Consider the following 20,456-nt stretch of genomic DNA (forward strand, 5'->3'; position numbering starts at 1 on the left):
CTTCCATGTTCTTTCTGTCTGGTCATCAGGTCATGGTCTCTGTGCCCTGCTTCACCTCTCAGGTCATTTCTCTGACCACTACTGGAACCTCTTGCTCCTTTTTTGGCCTGCAGCCCTACTCCTCTCTCCCTATATAATCTGGGGACGATGTGGAAAGTAACTGAAGCATTGGTAATCTGAAGATGTGGGCTCGGTCAGGGCTTTTACTAAGAGGGCTTAATAATAGAGTTCTGGCCTTCGTTATAGTCAGAAACCAAGAGAAAATTTGGCCAAGTCACCTGTGGCTTTACACGGGCTTAAGAAACAAGGAAGCAATTGTTCAGAGATATAGTACTGGATGTTACACTTTGGCACGATGCCTCAGCTTCAAGGATATCCTACTTCAGTTGCCCAAAGTTTGAACTTTTAATTCAATAAGCAGATGAAAATTTGAACACAAAATCACTTGTTTATTTGTGTGTGCTTGCTGAGTACTCTGGTGGAACTTAAGGAGGCCGGATTTAAAATGACATTCATTGGCCTTCCCGCTGTGGCTCAACGGGATGGGTGGTGTCTTGGTGAACCCTGGGACTCAGGTTTGATCTTCAGCCCCGCACAGTGGATTAAGGGTCTGGTGTTGCCGCAGCTGCAGCATAAGTTGCAACTGCTGGGTTCGTATCTGATCCCTGGCCCTTGAACTCCACATGCTGAGAGGTGGCCAAAAAATAAAATGACCTTCATCTTTTATTAAACAAAGGAAACAGAAAAACTGATGAGCAGTTTAATTTAGATCGTGTGTATGTTAGTAATTTCTAACTTGCCTGGTTCGTGGACTCCTTTTGGTTAAAGATTGTACCTGATTCAGCTTTGTGGCCCTGATATCTAGTGGGGTGCAGGGAGATGTTGGTTGCGTGAATGACAGAATGAAAGAACGCCTCAGATCACTTGCTTGAACTGCTCCCATAGCCATGAGACCCACTTTCATATTTAGGGATGAGAGGAAGACTTTTTTTGTGCCAAGTGTTTCTGCTCTCCCCCAGAGCCACACTTCTCAAAATTGTACCTGAGCCTGGAATTGAAGTATAGGGCTCTATTACAGCAGCCTGCCTCTCTCTTCATCTTCCCATCATCACCTGAATTTCGTTCTTTAATGACTTTGTTGTGTGTGTAAAATCATCCCAATCCTTTTGAAAATAGATTTTGAACTTTAAACTGTGTGTGTGTTCCAGTATACGTTTGTGAGGGCAGGTGCTGCCAGACCATGTTTGTGTCTGTTTGGACCACTGCCAGGCTGCTGGATCCATTCACTGAGCCAAGTATCTCCTTGGGGCCTGGCTCTGGCCTTGCCAGAAAGGTGCTGGAGAAGGGGTGGGCCTGACTTGCAGCAGGGCCTGTGGCACACCCTACGCACAAGGCAGAGACTGTGACCTGGCCCTGTGATTTCCAGATTCCAGTCAGGGCCTGGCTGACATCAGATCTGGATGATGTTTATACAGCCCTTGGTCAAATTGAAAAAATTAAGAAAAATGCAGCTTTTTCCCCTAAAGCTAAATCGATTTGACTTAAAGGATTGTCCTTTATTCTGAGATGATGTCCTTCCAGCTTCTTAGGTGTAGATATGTTCTTTTGTAAGTGATGGTGATAGTAGCCGTGGCTTTTTAAAAGTTTTTACGTTAGCAGAATTAAAGGTAAACTCTTATGTTGGTTCCCTGAATTATTTTCATAGTATGCCTGTTTCGTGAAACCTAAACTGAAAGTCACTCAGTGAAGTTACTATAATATTAGAGGTGCAATATAACAAGCACTCACAGAGCACATCATTTGTTTTGTCTGCCTGGCATCTTCCTACCATCTTCTGAAAAATGCACCCTCTCTCTTTGAAAAATTCATCTTCCCCATCTGCACCCAGCCTGGATTCTAGTGCAGCCAGCAAGGTTAATGAGCCACCCTCAGACTGCTAGCATGATTACAGGTTTGCCTCTGGATATTTTCAGATGGGTACTAAGGGGAGATAATGTCCTTTTGGGTAGTGCTCTCTGTGGCTGGAGCTCCAAAAAACCTGTCCAAAAGAATGAAGTCTTGAGAGGCAGAGGGAAAGGTCTGATGGTGTCCAGCCTCCTCAGCTCCTAGTTTCAGGCATGTTTTTGAAACCTTCAACTAAGACCCTTCAAATGTATAATGCAGCTTACAGGTTACTGCTCCTAACAGCCCTATCAGGAAGATACCAGTTTGCCTTCACCTGACAGTTGAGAAGACTGCGTAGTTGTAGAGGTTAAGTGACTTGCCCAGTGTCACCCAGCCAGTAAGGGCAGAGGCAGGATTAGGAACCTTACTCTCAGGCTGTGCCTTTAACCACTGAACAGTAGGGCCTGCCTGACTGCACTGGTGACATTAGGGTTCAGACTTAGGCTCCCGAGTTGGGTAATGGATGGATTGGATGTCATCCTTGAGGGAGCACTCTAGTGAGGTAAAAAGAGCTCTGTCCTTGGCTCTGCCCTTTCCATGACCATGACAGGTTTTGTGACCTCGCTTAAGGAGTAGCTTTCAGAACATTTCAGCTGCCAGAAAATGGAATGTCTTGGGAGTCACTAGGTTTCCTGTCCCTGGCCTGCTGAACAGAGGCTAGTGAACTGCCAGTGGCTTTGTCTCGAGCAGCGAAATTTGCAGTGAATGGGGCGTGGTGGCTTTCTGTCCTGTCACTCTGGGACATGATCTTTTTAAGGCTCTGTGAGGTGGGAGGGAGGATGGCCGGAGGTGCTGTGCCCACAGGAGTCAGTTTGTGTTTGGCAGTGTGGAATACGTGTTTGGCAGAGGGGGAAGAGCTGACGAGGAGTGTCCTGCCTGAGCTTCAGTTCACGTGCAAGTGCTTCAGTGGAGGAGAGCAGAGGTGCTGCAGCTCCAAGAAGGCGGGGGATTGGGGGTCGGGAGAAGCCTGCACTCTGCCAGACATCGTTGGAAGCCTCAGCTCTGTGCACAGGCTGTGTCAGCTCCACTCCTGCTTCATCTGCAGCCTAGCAGCACCTCCCTTAGGAGGTTGACCAGTCCATCATTATGAATGCCCTGATTGTCAGAGTCTTTGTAATCAGATCAGAAAAGCACACGACCTTGGGCCATTGGGAACATGAAAATAGCCACTGTTGGATAGATGTCTGGTTTGTTGGTGCTTTTTTTTTTTTTTTTAATATATTCATTGTTTGGACCGTTTGTGTAACTGTTGTTTTCTGCTTCTCCCTCACTGGAGGTTTTATTTCCTCAATTGGATTGTGAATCCCTTAAAACAAAGATTGTCTCTTTAAGGTGTTGTTTGTTTTATTTTTTGTAGATAGGCTTTAGAGCTCATTGGAGACTGAACTTTGTAGTATTTTAATTCTCAGATACCTTGCTTTCGAAAGACAGAAGGCCTTGTAACTGGTCTGTGGAACGGTGAATAGAGTTATCAACTGCAGTGTCTTGGTGTTGGGTCTCTACCTCACCTGGACAACCTGCAAAGAGTGTGGGGCCACTTGCTCCTCGGGCCACTGCTGCAGGACCTGGGCCACCTCCTTACTCCTGACCTTGTAGCGCAGAAACCCTTCATGGACCCCCATAAGGAAAATCCTGCTTAAACAAGATAAAATCCAAAGTCTTTAACCTCTAATTTGCTAATACTCACCTTGCTGACCTCTGCACTATTTCCTTGTATTGAAATTTGCTTCACTCAGCCTGATTTTTTGCTCTCTCTGATGCCATATTCTTTTTTCAGGCCTTTGTTTCATTATCACATGTTCTCTCTATCTTAACCTTCCTCTGCCTTCAGGGTTTCCCTCTAGTCTCTTCTGTGGTCTGCACTGCTGACCTTCTTCAGCCCCTATGGTGGGTAGCACTTCCTGGTCAAGGTACTTGACTGCATGCATTTTGTATCATGTGTGACCCTGCGAGTACCAGGGACAGCATCAGTTGTTTGGTGCTTGTCTTCTACGTCGTTTCAACTTCCCTTGATAACTGTTAAGCCACTTTAATTCCTGAATTTATCTACAGTTCAGGTGACAGTTGGACTGTCCTGGCTTGAGTGTTCACAGTCCCGCCTGTGGGAATCCTTAACCCCAGGCGGTCTGGGACAGTCACTCACCGTATGTAAAGCCACAGATCGAGTTACACTTTCGGCCTCTGCATATTCCACAGATTAATTAGCTTCTGTTACAGCGAGGCTTTCTGTTAAACTATTTCTCAAGCTAAAATTTATGGGGAAAATTACTTTAATTCATCAAGCATGTATTGGCTTTCTAAATGTGTAAGCTGTTATGAAAGATAATGTGGGAGTTCCCACTGTGGCTCAGTGGAAACGAGCCCAACTAGTATCCATGAGGATGCGGGTGCAGTTCCTGGCCTCACTCAGCAGATTGCAGACCTGGCTCAGATCTGGAGTTGCTATGGCTGTGCTGTAGGCCGGCAGCTGTAGCTCCGATTCAACCGCTTGCCCAGGAACTTGCATATGCCACATCTTCGGTCCTTAAAAGAGAAAAAGAAAGAAAGAAAGATAATGTGACATTTTTTTGTTTCTAAGAGAGTTAAATGCTTTCCTAGCTATGCCATTTGGATACCTATTAATTTTATTTTCTTATTTACCTTTATGAATGGTCTTGAGAAAATAAACTTTGATGATTTCTTGATGCTTTCCCAGGTTATAGTAGAAAGCCTTGGCCCATCGTCTTCTAGTTTACATAGTTTTTTCTCTGGTGCTTTTTTGCTTGCCCTGCACTGAAGCTAACTTCCTACTTTTTCTTTGGTGAGCCCCCCCCCCCCCATGGCTTCTTGCCATGGGTGTGCTGGAAAGTGCCTGGTGCTAAGAACTCTCCCACCAGGGCTGGCTGAGCCATCGACTTGTGCAATGCAGGGCCACAGAGGCAAGCCCTCCAGCACACCACTGTCCACCTGGAAGCCCAGGAGGAAAATCTCTGCCAAAACCTCATGGTTTCTGTGAGTTTTGAAGCTTTTGTTAGATGTTTCCTCTTCAGGGTCACTAATTTAAATGTAGCTAGAACAGTCTCAGTGCTTTTCTGTTTCTGTGTCTGGGAAGAGGCACTTTGTATCTTCTTTTAATTTCCCGTCTGTGAGCTGGCTTCCTGGCCCACAGAACTGCAGTCTGTGGGGGTAACTGAGGACAGCTCCTAGCCAGGGTTCCTTCTTTTTTATAAAGTCAGAGCAGAATATTGTTATGTGAGCAGAGAGCCTACATGTTTTTTTTGGCCACGCCCATGGCATGCGGAAGTTCTGAGGCCAGGGATCAAACCCACGCCACACCAGTGACAGCGTGGATCCTTAACCCACTGAACCACCAGGGAATTCTCTCATCTATGTTTAAAGACTAGTTCCATGCAAACAGTTTAGTGTTAGCAAATAGAACTCTAGCGGAGTTAACTTTATGTTTATTTAATTACATGCTTACAATAATAGTAGGTCCCAGTTATAACATCTCCCCAGAAATTCCCTCCTTTTCTTCTTTCCCTCCATCCCACCCTACTTCTTTCTCTCCCAAGGGCTCATTTACATTCTCCACTCTAAAAGCTGTGTAGCAGCTTTCCTTGAAAGACCATAGCCCAGCAGATCACTGTTTTACTATTGTTGTTACTGTTGTTGCTTTATATTTCATGTCTGTTTTCTTTTATTTAGTAGTTTTATTTTTAAATAAACTTAGATTTGTTAAAAGAGTACAGATAGTTAACACATACTCTTCCCCTAGCTTCTCCTAATATTAATATCTTCTAACATTGATAAATTTAGCTAAACTAAGAAATTAGCAGTACTGGAGTTCCCATTGTGGCTCAGCAGTGAAAAACCCAACTGGTATCCGTAAAGATGTGGATTCAATCCCTGGCCTCACTCAGTGAGTTTAGTATCTGGCATTGCTGTGAGCTGTGGTGTAGGCTACAGACTCAGCTTGGATCCTGCATCGCTGTGGCTGTGCATAGGCCATCAGCTGTTGCACTGAAATTGCCACCTAGCCTGGGACCTTCCTTATGCTGCACATGGGGCCCTTTTAAAAGGCAAAAAGAAAGGGAGGAAGGAAGGAAAGGGAAAGAAAAAAAAGAAAGAAAGAGAGAAAGAAAAGAAAGAAATTAACAGTACTGTTAACTAAGCTGCAAGTTCTATTCACATTTCCCTAATTTTTTCACTAATGGCCATTATCTGTTACAGGGTCCCAACCAGCACCATATTGCATTTAGTTATCATGTCTCCTTAGTCTCTTCATTCTGTGCCGGTTTCTCCATCCTTTTTTTTTTGTCTTTTTAGGGCTGTACCCATGGCATATGGAGGTTCCCAGGCTAGGGGTCGAATCAGAGCTGCAGCTGCCAGCCTACATCACAGCCACAGCAATGCAGGATCCAAGCCATATCTGCAGCCTACACCATAGGCACAGCAAGGCCAGGGATCAAACCCACTACCTCATGGTTCCTAGTCGGAATCCTTCCCGCTACGCCATGATGGGAACTCCCAGTTTCTCCATCTTTATTGGTAAATAATGAATTTTTTTCAAGTGGGCTCCTGTATGCTCCCCTCCCACCCTCTCTTTCTTTTTCCCTTCCGTACTTTCTGGCATTCTGGAACTATCAAAACTCCAGACACATCATGTCTTTCCTCTGCCCCAGCGCTGAAATCAGACATTCCTTCAATGAGCCCTCATTCCTTTTTTTGAAAATGGTATTTAAATACCAAGATCTGAGGGCTGAATGTGCTTTGTTACTGGAGGTCACTGCTTTGAGGTCTCTTTGGGAGACAGAGCAGAAAATGAACACATGTACACTAACCTATGTGTAAACACACCTTTTTGTTTACCTCTCCATTTTTGTGTATGTTAACAAGTACTTGACTTAATACCAATGTCTTGACTAATCTAGCCCCACAGAGTTTGTGCTTTATTTTACTCTTTTTTATGATGGAGAATAGGGAACAGAGCAGTTAGATGTGGATTTCCAGCTTCACCTTCCACTGAGTGCTGCAGCTCATTGGTGAGAAAGGAGCCTCTTGACTGTCGCAAACACTCTCCAGGGGGAGGTGTGCAGGTCCTCACCACTTCTAGGAGGGCTTCTCAAGCTCAAGAGCACCTGCCATTGCAGATTGAAAATGCTTGTCCTCTGCCCGGACATGCCTAAATGCTTCTTCCAAGCCTTGTTTTACATGATATTAAGAGTTGTCACAGAGGTTGGCAAACTTTCTATAAAGTACCAGATATAAATGTTTTAGAGTTTTCAGGTCATAGGTCTCCTGTCACAAGTATTTAGCCCTGCCTTTGTCCCATGGAAACGGTCATGGACAGTATGTAAATGAATGAGCATGGCTGTGTTTCAGTAAAAAACTGGGGTTGCATCTGGGTTGGCATGGCCCTGGATCTATTAAATGCCTTCTCCTACTTTTACCTTTGTCTCATTCTTGATATATTGGTGGACTTGATTTGTTAACATTCGTGCCCTTGAGAGAGTCAGGTTGGTGGAGAAGTGTTGTCTAAGTCTGCATCATAAATACAATTGGCTGGTGGCACTGGTGTGGCCACGATGTCCTGCCCCACAGGCCCTCTTTGTTTCCATGATCACCCCTACTCCCCTTCTCAGACACCTGAAATCCGGCGGTATGGCTTTTTTTAAGTAAACCTTTATTTGATTATAACATACACAAGAAATATGTATGAATCATAAAAACTGGATACATTTTTTGTAGCATTGTTTTGAGAGTCTTTGGATTAATTGGCTAAAGAAAAGTGGTACAGCATGAGTGATGTAAGTTGTACTTAGTGAGCCAATAGTATTGATATAAAGAAATCAGTGTTACAGGAGTATGTCCTCTAGCTGTCTGAACTGGGAATGATTCATTCAGTTCGGTGTGTGTGCGTGTGTTTTGTTGGTTTTTTTTTCCCCAAGTTAAGGGCCCTCTTATAATTGGTAGCTCAGATTTTCTAGTGGGGAGAGAGGGTTGTGTATTTGGTAGCCCAATTCTGATATGGCAGTTGGTAAACATTGTGTTCAGGGAGTTATGGAAGATTTAAATTTTATGTATTTGAATTATTTGATGAGTTTCTATGTTTTTGTTATTTAAAAATTGTTGTTATTATCCAGTTAAGACTAATACTTTGAGTATTTCAGTTTTGGTGCCTGCTGCATCTCAGTATAGTACATTTAATTCTATGTAAGTATAGAGAAATAAAGGTATTAGGTTTGAAATCAGAACACTGCTAATAAGTCGCAAATGTACTTAACCTTTTTTTTTTTTTTTTTTTTTTTTTTTTTTTTGTCTTTTGTTGTTGTTGTTGCTATTTCTTGGGCCGCTCCCGCGGCATATGGAGGTTCCCAGGCTAGGGGTCCAATCGGAGCTGTAGCCACCGGCCTACGCCAGAGCCACAGCAACGTGGGATCCGAGCCGCGTCTGCAACCTACACCACAGCTCACGGCAACGCCGGATCGTTAACTATATTTTAAAAATCAGTGCAAAATCCCTGCAAGGGCAGGGACCAAACCCACAACCTCATGGTTCCTAGTCGGATTCGTTAACCACTGCGCCATGACGGGAACTCCCTACTTAACCATTTTTAAGATCTTAGGAAAGTGATTTAACCTCTTTGGGTCCACGTCCATTATCTCCCTCGCTTACCTTATGGGTTGTTGAAAGAACCTGATGGAAAATATTGAGAAACTCCCCTGGGTAGATTTTGCAGCTCTCTGGGCGTGTGATAGATGGGCAGTAGCAGTGTCGTATAAGTTTACCCTCATACAGCACTTATCTCCTGACCCTCTTGTCTATTTGGCTGCGTTAAATTACTGGTTTCTCTCTGCTTCATTGGTGGTGCTTGTCTTGTGAACCAGGAGCAGTGAAGTGATTTCATTCACTCACGTGTTCAGCACTCATTTACAGGTACCTGCCATGTGCAGAGCTTTTGTATGAGAACTGAAATGTCAGCATTGAAGAAAAATCAGTCCATCTTCTACCTTCCTAGGACAAATGGTCCTGAGGCAGGCACTGATTTTAAAATATAGTATACATAATTGTAGCTGTGGTTAATGCTAGTAGTTATAAACAAATGATTCAGGGAATTAGTCTAGGGACAGGGATTTTTTTTCTAAGGCATTACTGCGAAAGTGATTGGGTTGAGAGAGAAGGAAAGGCTATTCCAGGAAATGGGCACAACCCATTATCTGCCTCGCAAAGACCCCATGGATGGAAGCAGTATGGCCCCCGAGAAGGATTAGAAGGCCACTGCGGCCAGAGAGTGAGGGTGGGTGGAAGGCTCAGGGTACAGGGCCTGAAGGCCTGTGAAAGAGGCTTGCCTTCAGAAGGGGAAGATACTCCATTGGTCTGAGCCAAGACTTTGAACTTAATCCTCAAGTAAATGTTAGGGTATTGTTCTTCTTTTTTTTTTTTTTTTTTTTAACCCACAGGAAATGGAAGTTCCCAGGCTAGGGATCGAATCAGAGCTACAGCTGCTGGCCTACACCACAGCCACAGCAATGGAGATCTGAGCCAGGTCTGCGACCTACACCACAGCTCATGCCAGATCCCCAGCCCACAAAGTGAGGCCAGGAATCAAACCGCCCATCCTCACGGATACTAGTCGGATTCGTTTCCGCTGAGCCACAGTGGGAACTCCCTAGGGTTCTGTTCTTAAAACTAATCTTGAGCATTTTTAAGAACTCTGGATAGAAGTTTTTTTTTTTTTTTTAATTCAGATTTATTATAACATTTCAGTTAAGAAAGAGGATTTTGTTTTGAGAACCTAGTTACACTCTGTGAGTTGGTAGTGTTTAGGGCTGGTCACCAACAGGCTCTATCCATCACTGTTAAAGGTTTTCATACCGATAGAAATAGGCAAAGTTGATCAGTACCCTAACTTTTCTACCATTGACCCTATGGACTGATTTCTTAAAAACATCCCTAGGTCTGGTTACACTTTAGAACTTGAAATTAAGGATTAATGATGACCAGGCTTTAATCAATTGTAGAAAATTATTCTTTTCAAAGAACATTGTAACTTTTTTTTTTTGAGGTCTTATATTTCTTTAATCTTCCTTTTTAACTCTAAAACTATAAAGTTTTATTGCCACCTAAAGTTATCATCCACTTGTAGAGGGAAACTCAGTTTGGCTTTATGAAATGTATTTTAAAGTTATGTAAATTACATTATTAATTTTGAGGTTAATTACTACTGAACTGTTTCTCATCTATTATAAAAAGGAATCGAAGATATCGGTTTGGGAGATCAAGTCATGTGTTAATAAAATGCAAATATTATAGTTTATTTCTTCTTGAGGATGCCTTTTGGTAAATAAATGAGAGGCAGTACAGCATAGTAAGGAGTGCAGACTACAGTTCAGCCCTTCTGGTTGAACCATCTCAGACCCTTAAGCACTTTGTGCCTCAGTTTCTCTATCTTACAAATGGAGCACAGTGTCTCTTTGTGACTGTTACTGTGTAAGGATGAAAGCGCCCATGGTCCTGGTAAGCCTCAGTGTTTCTTCTCATCATCATGAAACCTTCCTTTTAGGTCACACAGCAACTGTTGACATTTTATCATGTGGTTTGTAGCTCATACAGTATGTTTCTTTTTGTGAAGGAGAAATTGTCGTGAATGAAGTCAATTTTGTGAGAAAATGCATTGCTTCGGACACAAGTCAATATGATTTGTGGGGAAAACTGATATGCAGTAACTTCAAAATTTCCTTTATTACGGATGACCCAATGCCATTACAGGTGTGTTTTATTTATATGCTGTTTAATTGTATGAAGACTTTTGACTCTAAGCAGTACATATTATTGTATAAAGCACAGATATGGCGAGTTACCATTGTGGCTCAGTGGAAACAAATCTGACTAGTATCCGTGAGGACACAGGTTCAATCCCTGGCCTTGCTCAGTGGGTTAAGGATCTGGCATTGCCATGAGCTATGGTGTAGATCACAGACACGGCTCAGGTCTGGCGTTGCTGTGGCTGTGGTGTAGGCCAGCAGCTATAGCTCCAGTTCAACCCCTAGCCTGGGAACCTCCATATGCCATGGTGCAGCCCGAAAAAGACAAAAAAATAAATAAGTAAAACACAGATATGGAAAATTTATAGTAAGGATATAAATAAGTGGTTAATATAAGGTTGGAAATATTAAAATTCAAAATAAAATTTAAGGAGCGTGTTGAGACTTGAGGAATATAGTTAGTGGGATGATTTTAAGTTAGCATGCTTTGTTTATCCTCTGTAATTTTTGCTTATATACACTTTCAATAAGGGAGTTATTTCCTTCCTTTTAAATCTTTTAACCCACCTATAAAAACAAGGATATTCTTTTTTACTAATCTTAAAGAGAAAAAATTATATAACAAATAATCTCATAAGTGCTACACATTTTACATATTTTATAGTATTTTTAACTACTGTTTTTTCAAAAAATTCAAATTTCTAGAAAATTCAAATTTCACATTTTATTCTAGTTAGAATGAAGAAAAATACTGATAAAATTTTTCTAGGGAGTTCCCTGTGGCACAGCAGGTTACAGATCTGGCATTTTTGCTGTTGTGGCATGGGTTCAATTCCTGGGTTGAACAGGAGCTTCTTCATACTGTGGGCACACGCAAAAAAAATAGATTTAAAAAAATTTTTTTCTTTAATAACCTTCTTGCTATTTTATATTTCTGCTGGAAAACAACAGTTCCACATAATTTTCATTTTTAAAAGTTTGGTCATTTGTTTAACTAAAAAACACTGGACTTTTCTTCAGCTCTTATTTTTGTATTTTGATTTGTAAAGTGTTATATACTTTTACCCCCTAAACCTTTATTTATAATAGTAATTGTTTTCTAATTAAATATTTGGATATTAACTCTAAACTTTTGACTGAAGCGTCTGGCTGTGGGTAAGTATATTTCAATCTGTTGTAATCCTCCATAGGCACAGTTAGACTAAATTTAAGGCATTTACAGATACCTAGTTTGTAGAGACACTAACTTATTTGGCTGTAGACTTGGATTTTTCCCTGCCAGTAGATGGTTTATAGCATCAGTGGTGTCCTTAGTTTGAAAATATGTATTTAAAAAATGCGTTTAAAAATAATCTAATAATCTGCCTCAAGATTTTTATTTCTTATAGACTTTCTGCTTTAAAAGAGGTATTTTTGGAGTTCCCTGGTGACACAGTGGGTCAAGGATCTGGCTTTGTCACTGCTGTGGCTCAGGTTAATCCCTGGCCCAAGAACTTCTGCATGCGCGGGTTCAGCCAAAAAAAAGCTATTTTTTGCTCAAACATCTCAATTGTGAATATCAAGCCAAAATTTTACCCATTAAAATCTGATGACCTAGCAGCCCCCTCTTTTTTTATTATTATTTTAGTGATAGTTTATTTATTTATTTATTTATTGTCTTTTTGCCATTTCTAGGGCTGCTCCCAAGGCATATGGAGGTTCCAAGGCTAGGGGTCTAATCAGAGCTGTAGGCTCTGGCCTACACCAGAGCCATAGCCACAAGGGATCCGAGCGGCATCTGCAACCTACACCACAGCTCACGGCAATGGCAATGCCGGATCCTTAACCCATTGAGTGAGGCCAGGGATCAAACCCGCAACCTCATGGTTCCTAGTCAGATTCATTAACCGCTGAGCCACAACGGGAGCTCCTTAGTGATAGTTTAATTAGAACTAGATATGCCAATGTTTACTTATGAAGTGATTGACAATATAATATTACATATCTTGTATGTTACAATGATATTGCCATATACGATTTTACCTAATTTATTTTTATTTGTTTTTTATGGCACACCTGTGGCATATGGAAATTCACAGACTAGGGGTCAAATCATAGCTGTATCTGCCTGCCTACACCAAAGCTACAGCAACGTCCAGTCCAAGCCATGTGTGTCTGTGACCTACATAGCAGGATCCTTAACCCACAGAGTAAGCCCAGGGATCGAACCCACGTCCTCATGGATACTTGTCAGGTTTGTTACCGCCGAGCTGCAACGAGAACTCCCATAAATTTTATTTTTTTTAATGTGGGAAGAAAAGTAGAGAGACTATGAACACAGCCTGTATTTCTTTCTTCCTCCCCTTATTTTCCTTCTGAAGTATGTTCTATGATACTGCATCCTTAGAATTGTCACAGCTGCACAGGCAAAAGCTTTTGTGCTTTTTAGAGATAGTCATCACAGTTTCTCATCACACCTAAAAGTGAGGCTCTTGTTGCCATTGTGGAGTTGTTGGGAAAAGAATTAACATGAACATGCTGTTTTATTTCAGAAATTCCATTACAGAAACCTTCTTCTTGGTGAACATGATGTCCCTTTAACATGTATTGAGCAAATAGTCACAGGTATGTTTTATTCTTTACTCGGCCCATAAAAGCTGGCTCTACTCTTCTACTCTAGAATTACTATTTAAAGAGTTATATCTTTCAAATACTTTAGTTGAAATTTTATTTCTGTAGGTTTTTTTCCTTTTTTGGGGGGGGCAGGAAAATTCATGAAAAAGAAATGAATAAATTATTTTAAATGGAGATATAGAATATATGGCTTTGTGTATTTTCTGTTTGTCCTTTTTTTCATTAAAATTTTGGCCATTAAATGTAGATGGTGGTGGTGGTGTGCAAAAGTATATCTTTAATATCATTAAAATTAAAACGCATCCCCCAAAGTTCTAGGAATTATACAAATATAGAAGATTCCATAGAAGCAATACTCAAATGGCAGGTGATCTTCCAATTATTTTCAGTAAGAATTTGTTAAAGTGAGTAATAAAGAAATTTTTCTTTTTCTGTTTTAGTAAATGACCACAAGAGGAAGCAGAAAGTCCTAGGCCCAAACCAGAAACTGAAATTTAATCCAACAGAATTGATTATTTACTGTAAAGATTTCAGAATTGTCAGATTTCGCTTTGATGAATCGGGTCCTGAAAGTGCCAAAAAGGTAACCCTATTAAGTTTTATCAAATTCTTGGTTTTGCACTATATTTACCAGTTGCAGTTCTGTATGAAAGTTCTCATTTCTCAATTTCTCAGTTTGTTATTTTGGTTTTTAGAGTAAGTTATACCTCCTTCCTTAAGTCAGAGCCAGGGATGTTAGTAGAACTGTTTCCTTGGATTTAGTGTATGCCTGCTTTAAAGCATCCTACATAATTTTTTATTAGCTCCTAAAATGTGAAAACTCTCATGGATATCCCTTACATTAAGATCATTTTCCCAGCTGTTTTTTTTCCTTGGTTAAAAAGGTTGAAAAGATAGTGTGGTGTTGTAATGGAGGTTTGGTAAGACTTTTCATTCAGAACCTCAGAACTAAAATGGAAAGCTAGACTTAGGTTACACAAGGGTTAGGAATATATAGTATATATAGTATAGTTCTAGGAGGGGCCTAAAATGTTAATATTTTAAAGAAATTTTAATGAATGGATTTGGGTAATATTCCACAGGGACAAGCTAGTGATTTTTTTAATAGGCTTACTTCTCCCCTGCCTTCCAGGAAATGTTTCTTACAAACTCATAGAAATTCCTACTTCTTTGATTTCATACTTTGGCTTTAGCAGAGGACTAAAGCTGGTGGTCCTAATACCCCCATCCCCCTAGGCCAGTCTGTGGTGCAGCAAATACAGAGAATAATAACAGAATTTCCAGGAGAAGCCTGCTCTCATGATTGGCAGTAGAGGAACAACAAGGGAGCTTTTGTACCACCAGAAATGGGTACATTTGTTTTCCGTGGTCAATCAACTTACTGCAGTAAATTTTTTGTTGATATCAAAATGAGGCTGTCAGAAAGATCTCAGGGCAGCTGTCTTCATATACTTTGGCAAGGAGGTGATAGATTTATTTTTAGAACTAGAGTCAAAGTTTCTTCTCAGAAAGGCAAACATGAGATGAATATCTGAAAATGCCTGACATTGCAACTAGATTATGTAGCAGAATGATGGTGGGATCTATGGCTAAAAGTTTTCAGGTAGAATGTGTCTAACCATCTTTCTGCATCCTGTGGTGTGGAAAACTCAACTAGGTAACTTCTCAGGCCCCTTTTAACTCTTCATTTCTGCAGTTTGTGATTTTGGCATTTTACTAATTTGATGCCTATTCTTATATATAGAAAGACTTTAGAATTAATTAGGTAGTAGACTGTATATAAAATAAGTTAACCAAGTTACTTTCTTGAACTCAGATGTAGCTGTGATTTAATCCAAGCATCAGGAATCTGCTTATGAAAACTTTAATTTCAGGATATGAGGCATCTCAAGAATAGGGATACCACGAACTTATGAGACTGAATTAGGACAGGATATTTTTTAAGTAAGAAATTGATACTGTGACCCAGTATTCTTTAGGAAGTTTACATCTCTCCCATTCTCTACTACATTTTTCAGATGACGCTATTGCAGTAACTGGAAATCATAATTATTTGGCTCGTTCTTGCATCATCTAGAATGTTGATCATTTTCGATGTGTGCGGCAACATGCCAAGTTTAATTGAGATAAAACATGAACAAATGAAAATTAAATAACAGTACAGAGTAGTAGCATAAAGGTGTTTCCACATAAATAATTAGTTTTCAAATGAATGAAACAGATAACAAATGCTCTGGAAATTCAGAATATCCCTTAACTGTTGTTGCTGCTGGTAAGTATAACAGGGGGCCTCACTGAACTGTCTGCAGAAACAGGTCTGGTTTTTTTATGCCTTTTCTCAAGACCAAGTTGCTGGCAAAAAGCCTTTCTCTACTGTCTTAAAATATAAAAAGGAGTTACTTTAGACCCAAAAGAAGGACTCTTTTTGTCTTTGTGCAGTCATAAAGGAAGAAATACAGGAAAGAAACATAGGCATTAAGAATATAAACAGAGAATTTCCCCCCTGATTTACATGTTTTCAAACAGAGGATTAAGTCACATATGGCTGCCAAAGCTTAATGGCTTCATGAGTTAAAAACAAAAATTCTAGCATACTCTTATTTCAAGTGAAAGTTTCCATCTAAAATTAGGTAACAATTGGGAAGTTACAGGTTGATTTTACCTCCTGGAAACTTTGAATGCTAAGTTTTCTCTGGATACGCTTTTATTTTTGTAAATTGTTTTAAAACAACCAGATGAATGTTCAGAGTTCTCTGGTGGGTAAACCATTGATTATTGTTGGAAATACTGAGAGCAGATATATTCCTATTTGAATTATGAAATCTGAAAATGCTAAGTTGGTTCATATTTTGTTAAGTATTGCTCTAAAGCCTTCTGGTAGGCTAGTGGTATAGTCCAAATAGTATTACAGCAAAATTAGACGCCATTCATCCTCATCCTTAGACTCTCCCAAATAAGTAAGGATTTGGGGAAAAGGTCTATATAAAGAAAAAAAAAGAATTTGGATGTCTAGAATTCGACATCTAACCTCAAAGCAGCTTTGAGCAACCATTTCCTTTTGAGGAACCTTTGCTTAAAACTGAGGGGCAAAAGGTTGCTTTTAATGATTTATCACTTAAAATATAAGATGGTAAATGAAATATATGCCTTTCATTTCCATTTTATTCTCAACTTGGTAGGCTATGAACTACTTGTTTAGGTATACTTTCTAGAAGTGAAAATTAAGCTCATCTATTTAAAAAAGAAGTTGGCCTTTCCTGAATTGTCTTTCTTTTTTTTTTTTTTTCTTTTTTTTTTTTGTGTTTTTAGGGCCGTACTTGTGGCATATGGAGGTTCCCAGGCCAGGGGTCTAATGGGAGCTGTAGCTCCTGGCCTATGCTAGAGCCACAGCAACACAGGATCCGAGCCACATCTGCGACCTGAACCACAGCTCATGGTAACGCCAGATCCTTAACCTACTGGGCAAGGCCAGGGATCGAACCTGCATCCTCAGGGATGCTAGTTGGATTCACTGACCACTGAGCCACAGTGGGAACTCCCTGAATTGTCATTTTTGCTTTGAGCCTGATATTTGCTCCTCGGGGCTTACAGACTACAGAAATAGAAGAAACCAGTTTTGTTTGCCCATGTGCTAGAACTGGATGTGGGTTGAGCTTCTCTAGGGCTGCTTGCCCAGCTGCTGAGAGAAGAAACTGCCAGTCGTGGGTACTTCTGGCTTTCATGTCCTTGGCCCAACAATACCTTTAAAAGTAGTTTGCTTTTTTTCTTCCAGTAAAATATTTACGATAATTTTTCTTCATTTCCTATAATAACCAGAGCTAATGAACTGTTTCAGAGGCAGTTTTTAAATATGCAGGGTTTTTCTGAAATTTTCTTAATGCTTAGGGAGTACATTACAAAATTAGAGTTACTTTACATGAAAATGAGACCTACTTTTGTAAGCCTCTTAAACTCTTAGTGGTGGAACTTAGGAATGTGGACGTAGGCTTTTTAAACAACATGTGTGAAGGAGATCAGGGAAGAAGACTGCTGGCTTTCTTTCCTCTCTCAGAGTGTCCTCCTGCTGTAACAGAACAGAATCCAGAGGGCAGTGTGTGTGCCTTTTGTTTGGGTTCCCAAAGACACTGTATTTGGGTTACATGAGATAAGCCCTACACACTTGTAATCACACTGCTGAACGACGGCTTCAGTTCAGGCCATGTCCTCTTCCCCCAGACCAACCATTGTACAAGGGATTAAACTGACTTTGTTCATGGTATTTTTATAGTCTTCTCTACATGTGGATGCCTTGTTTCCTAACGTTTATAAATATGATGTGCTATTTTTAAGGGCTTTTTGGAAATGGGCTACATTGGGTTTTGCCTAGTAGATAGGCTTTCTTTGTGGCCATAAAGAAAATTCCATCATCAGAGATCTCTGGATTTCTTTTGTGTAAACAAGGCCCTTGAGTACTTTCCAAATGTTAGAGAAATTGCTGTCTAGTATTATTGACTTGGAGCATTTTCCTTACTATATTAGTGACTAATTTTATGAACTATTATTTTTAGTACAAAGTTATGAGGAAGTGGCAGAAATGCAGATCAGGGCTTTCCTCAGATCTGCACAGAGAGGTCTTTGCTGGCCTCCTCTTCTACATTATTTATTAACCTCCTTTTCTTTTTTCCCTCACTGTTAACACTTCATATCTCTTCCCTGCTAGATTTTTATTCTCCTTCAGTACTTGTAATTCTGATTTATTATAGTTTCCTTATGGATCTCGTTTAGTGCCTGTCTTCCCCATTAGAATGTAAGCTTAATGAGAGCAGGGGTTTGTGTCTCTTCTCTTCACTCCTACATCCCCAGGGCTTAGGGTGTGGTGGATGCTCAGTAAATATCTGCTGAAGGGATGAGCCCTGGTATCTGCCCTTAAGGAGTTGAACCTGATGGTGGATGTGAAACAGGGATCCCCTATGACCTCCTTTTTCCACATTCATAACTATTATGTGAATACTTTGACAGTACAGCTACGTAAGCCCAGTTAACTAAAGAGACACTTTATATTGGGACCATTCTTATTCCAGAGAACAGAAGGGTTTCTACAGTCAATGCTGTGATGTTGGCTAAGGCTAGGAAGGCTTGTGAAGAGATTATAGTTGAACAGAGATGACAGTATGATTGGTTGAACAGTGGAGAAGGAGCAGAGTGTGGCAAGGAGATGGCTAGAACTAAGTCAGACAGAATGTGTGCAGACGTGTGTTTCTCTAACCAGAGACTGCTGAGAGATTGTTGGGAAGGTAGGGGATGCCTGGTACAGGAGAGCTGTTTGGTGAAGAATAAGACTTCATTTATTACGCAAGGTATCTGGGAACCACAGATGATGATCCAAAGAACAAAGTTACTGGTCAGAATTTCGTATTTAGAAGAGAATTCTTAAATGTTGTTTTTTAGAATGTAAGGAAATCCACAGTGATGCCATAAGGCAAGTATGACCTAAGGATGTGGCTGTGGTGGTATAGAAATATGGGACAAAAATGAAAAAGAATCTTGGGAAAAGTATAATAAAGCTTGTAAACTAGATGCGGTGCCCAGAAGAGTAGGAAGTGACAAAGACCTTTTCAGGGTGTAGATTTCAGTAGTTTGCTGCTAGAAGAAGTGCTGTAAGGAAGACCGATGGCTGGAAATGTAGATGAGTATCTCCTAAGTTTGAGAACTCATAGAAAGCTGTCCCAGAGGCGTTGGAAAAAGAAAGGTATTACATACATCTCAAGGAGCTGTTGTGTTGTTTTTGTCAGAACTAAAGTGAAGGATAACTCTGTTTTCTTAGTTGTATGTTTTAATTAATGAGACAAAACATTTATTCTATAGAAGACTGTTAAAATATATTTTAAACAATCCACTAACACAGACTTTAATAAAATTTGCACCAGCCCACCCCAGATACCACTAATTTGACAGGGACTAACAATTTACTAAACTTTTCTTGCTTGCTCACTGTCAAAAGTATATCATTCTGGCATAATGCTTTTTCTTCTAAATGCTATTAAATCTTTTTAAGTAAGATCATCTCTTACTCTCTCTTTGCGTATGTCTTCAATTTCTTCTTTCTTCTTTGCTCATTAAATACTGTTTTCTCCCATAGTTTAGTCCAGTGCTTTGTAAGCATAGAGCATCATCCTTCACGCTATACAGCAACAGTTGAGAGTAATAGCAACCACTGTTTCCATGTGTAGAGCGCCTCTAGAGGCCAGGCAGGCACCAGGATTATTAATCCTTACTGCAGCCACAGGTATTGTTTTCATTTTACAGACCCACAGACTGAGGCTCCAAGAGATGAATTGACTTCCCACAAGCTCCATGGAAGTGCTTGGTAGGCTAGGATTCAAGCCCTGATCTGTGTGATTCCAGAGCTCACAGGCATAGTCTCAAACCATTTTACTTAAACACAGCTTTTTTGATGTACCTCTTTGAGTCACCCATGTACTTTTGGGTTTCTTGCTAAATTTTATTTTTTGTAAAAAGAAAAAAAAATTGTAGCTTTTCTCTTAAGTTTAGATTTTTAATCTATGAAATATGAACATTAAAATTTCATACCTTACATTAAGCCTTCCAAATTGCTGGTATTAAATCATCATAGTCCACAAAAAATGCAACTTCTCTTTCTTTTTTTTTAGGAGTGGATATGTCATTGCCTTTTTGGAGAATGCTTCATTGGTTTTCAAGTTTCATTTATCTGAATAAAATTACTTTCCTGTTAAAATTCAACTTAGCAAACACTTACTGAGTACTTATCATGTAGTCACTAAAGATTAAACAGTGTCTTGGGGCACAACAAGTGAATGAGATCCCTGGCCTTAAGGAGCTCTCTTACACTTTAGGTCAACAGAAAAACATGTAAATAAGTGTCTGTAATCACTGCCCCAGGATGGTGCTCCCAGGACTCAAGGCCTTATTGTACATTTCATTTAACTAAGTATGTTAAAATCAATTCTAAATACAGAATTTTTCCTAGGTATGCCTTGCAATAGCTCATTATTCCCAGCCAACAGACCTCCAGCTACTCTTTGCATTTGAATATGTTGGGAAAAAATACCACAATTCAGGTAAATATGAAAATATTAACTATTGTGACTAACTTTACATTGTATAAATTTTATTCTTATGTTTTATCAGAAGCCT

General features: G+C 40.2%; 1 protein-coding gene across 1 annotated transcript in view; it reads left to right on the top strand.

Moving 5' to 3' along the window:
* Nucleotides 1-20,456, top strand: part of MTMR10 (myotubularin related protein 10) — a 50,136-nt gene that overhangs the window by 2,903 nt on the left and 26,777 nt on the right. Inside the window, exons 3-6 of the mRNA XM_003121665.4 lie at nucleotides 10,556-10,692; nucleotides 13,220-13,292; nucleotides 13,742-13,884; nucleotides 20,290-20,380. Coding sequence (XP_003121713.1) covers nucleotides 10,556-10,692; nucleotides 13,220-13,292; nucleotides 13,742-13,884; nucleotides 20,290-20,380 — 444 coding nt within the window. The remainder of the gene's footprint in view (nucleotides 1-10,555; nucleotides 10,693-13,219; nucleotides 13,293-13,741; nucleotides 13,885-20,289; nucleotides 20,381-20,456) is intronic.

This window comes from Sus scrofa, chromosome 1 (assembly GCF_000003025.6).
Source record: "Sus scrofa isolate TJ Tabasco breed Duroc chromosome 1, Sscrofa11.1, whole genome shotgun sequence".
NCBI classification, from domain to species: Eukaryota; Metazoa; Chordata; class Mammalia; order Artiodactyla; family Suidae; genus Sus; species Sus scrofa.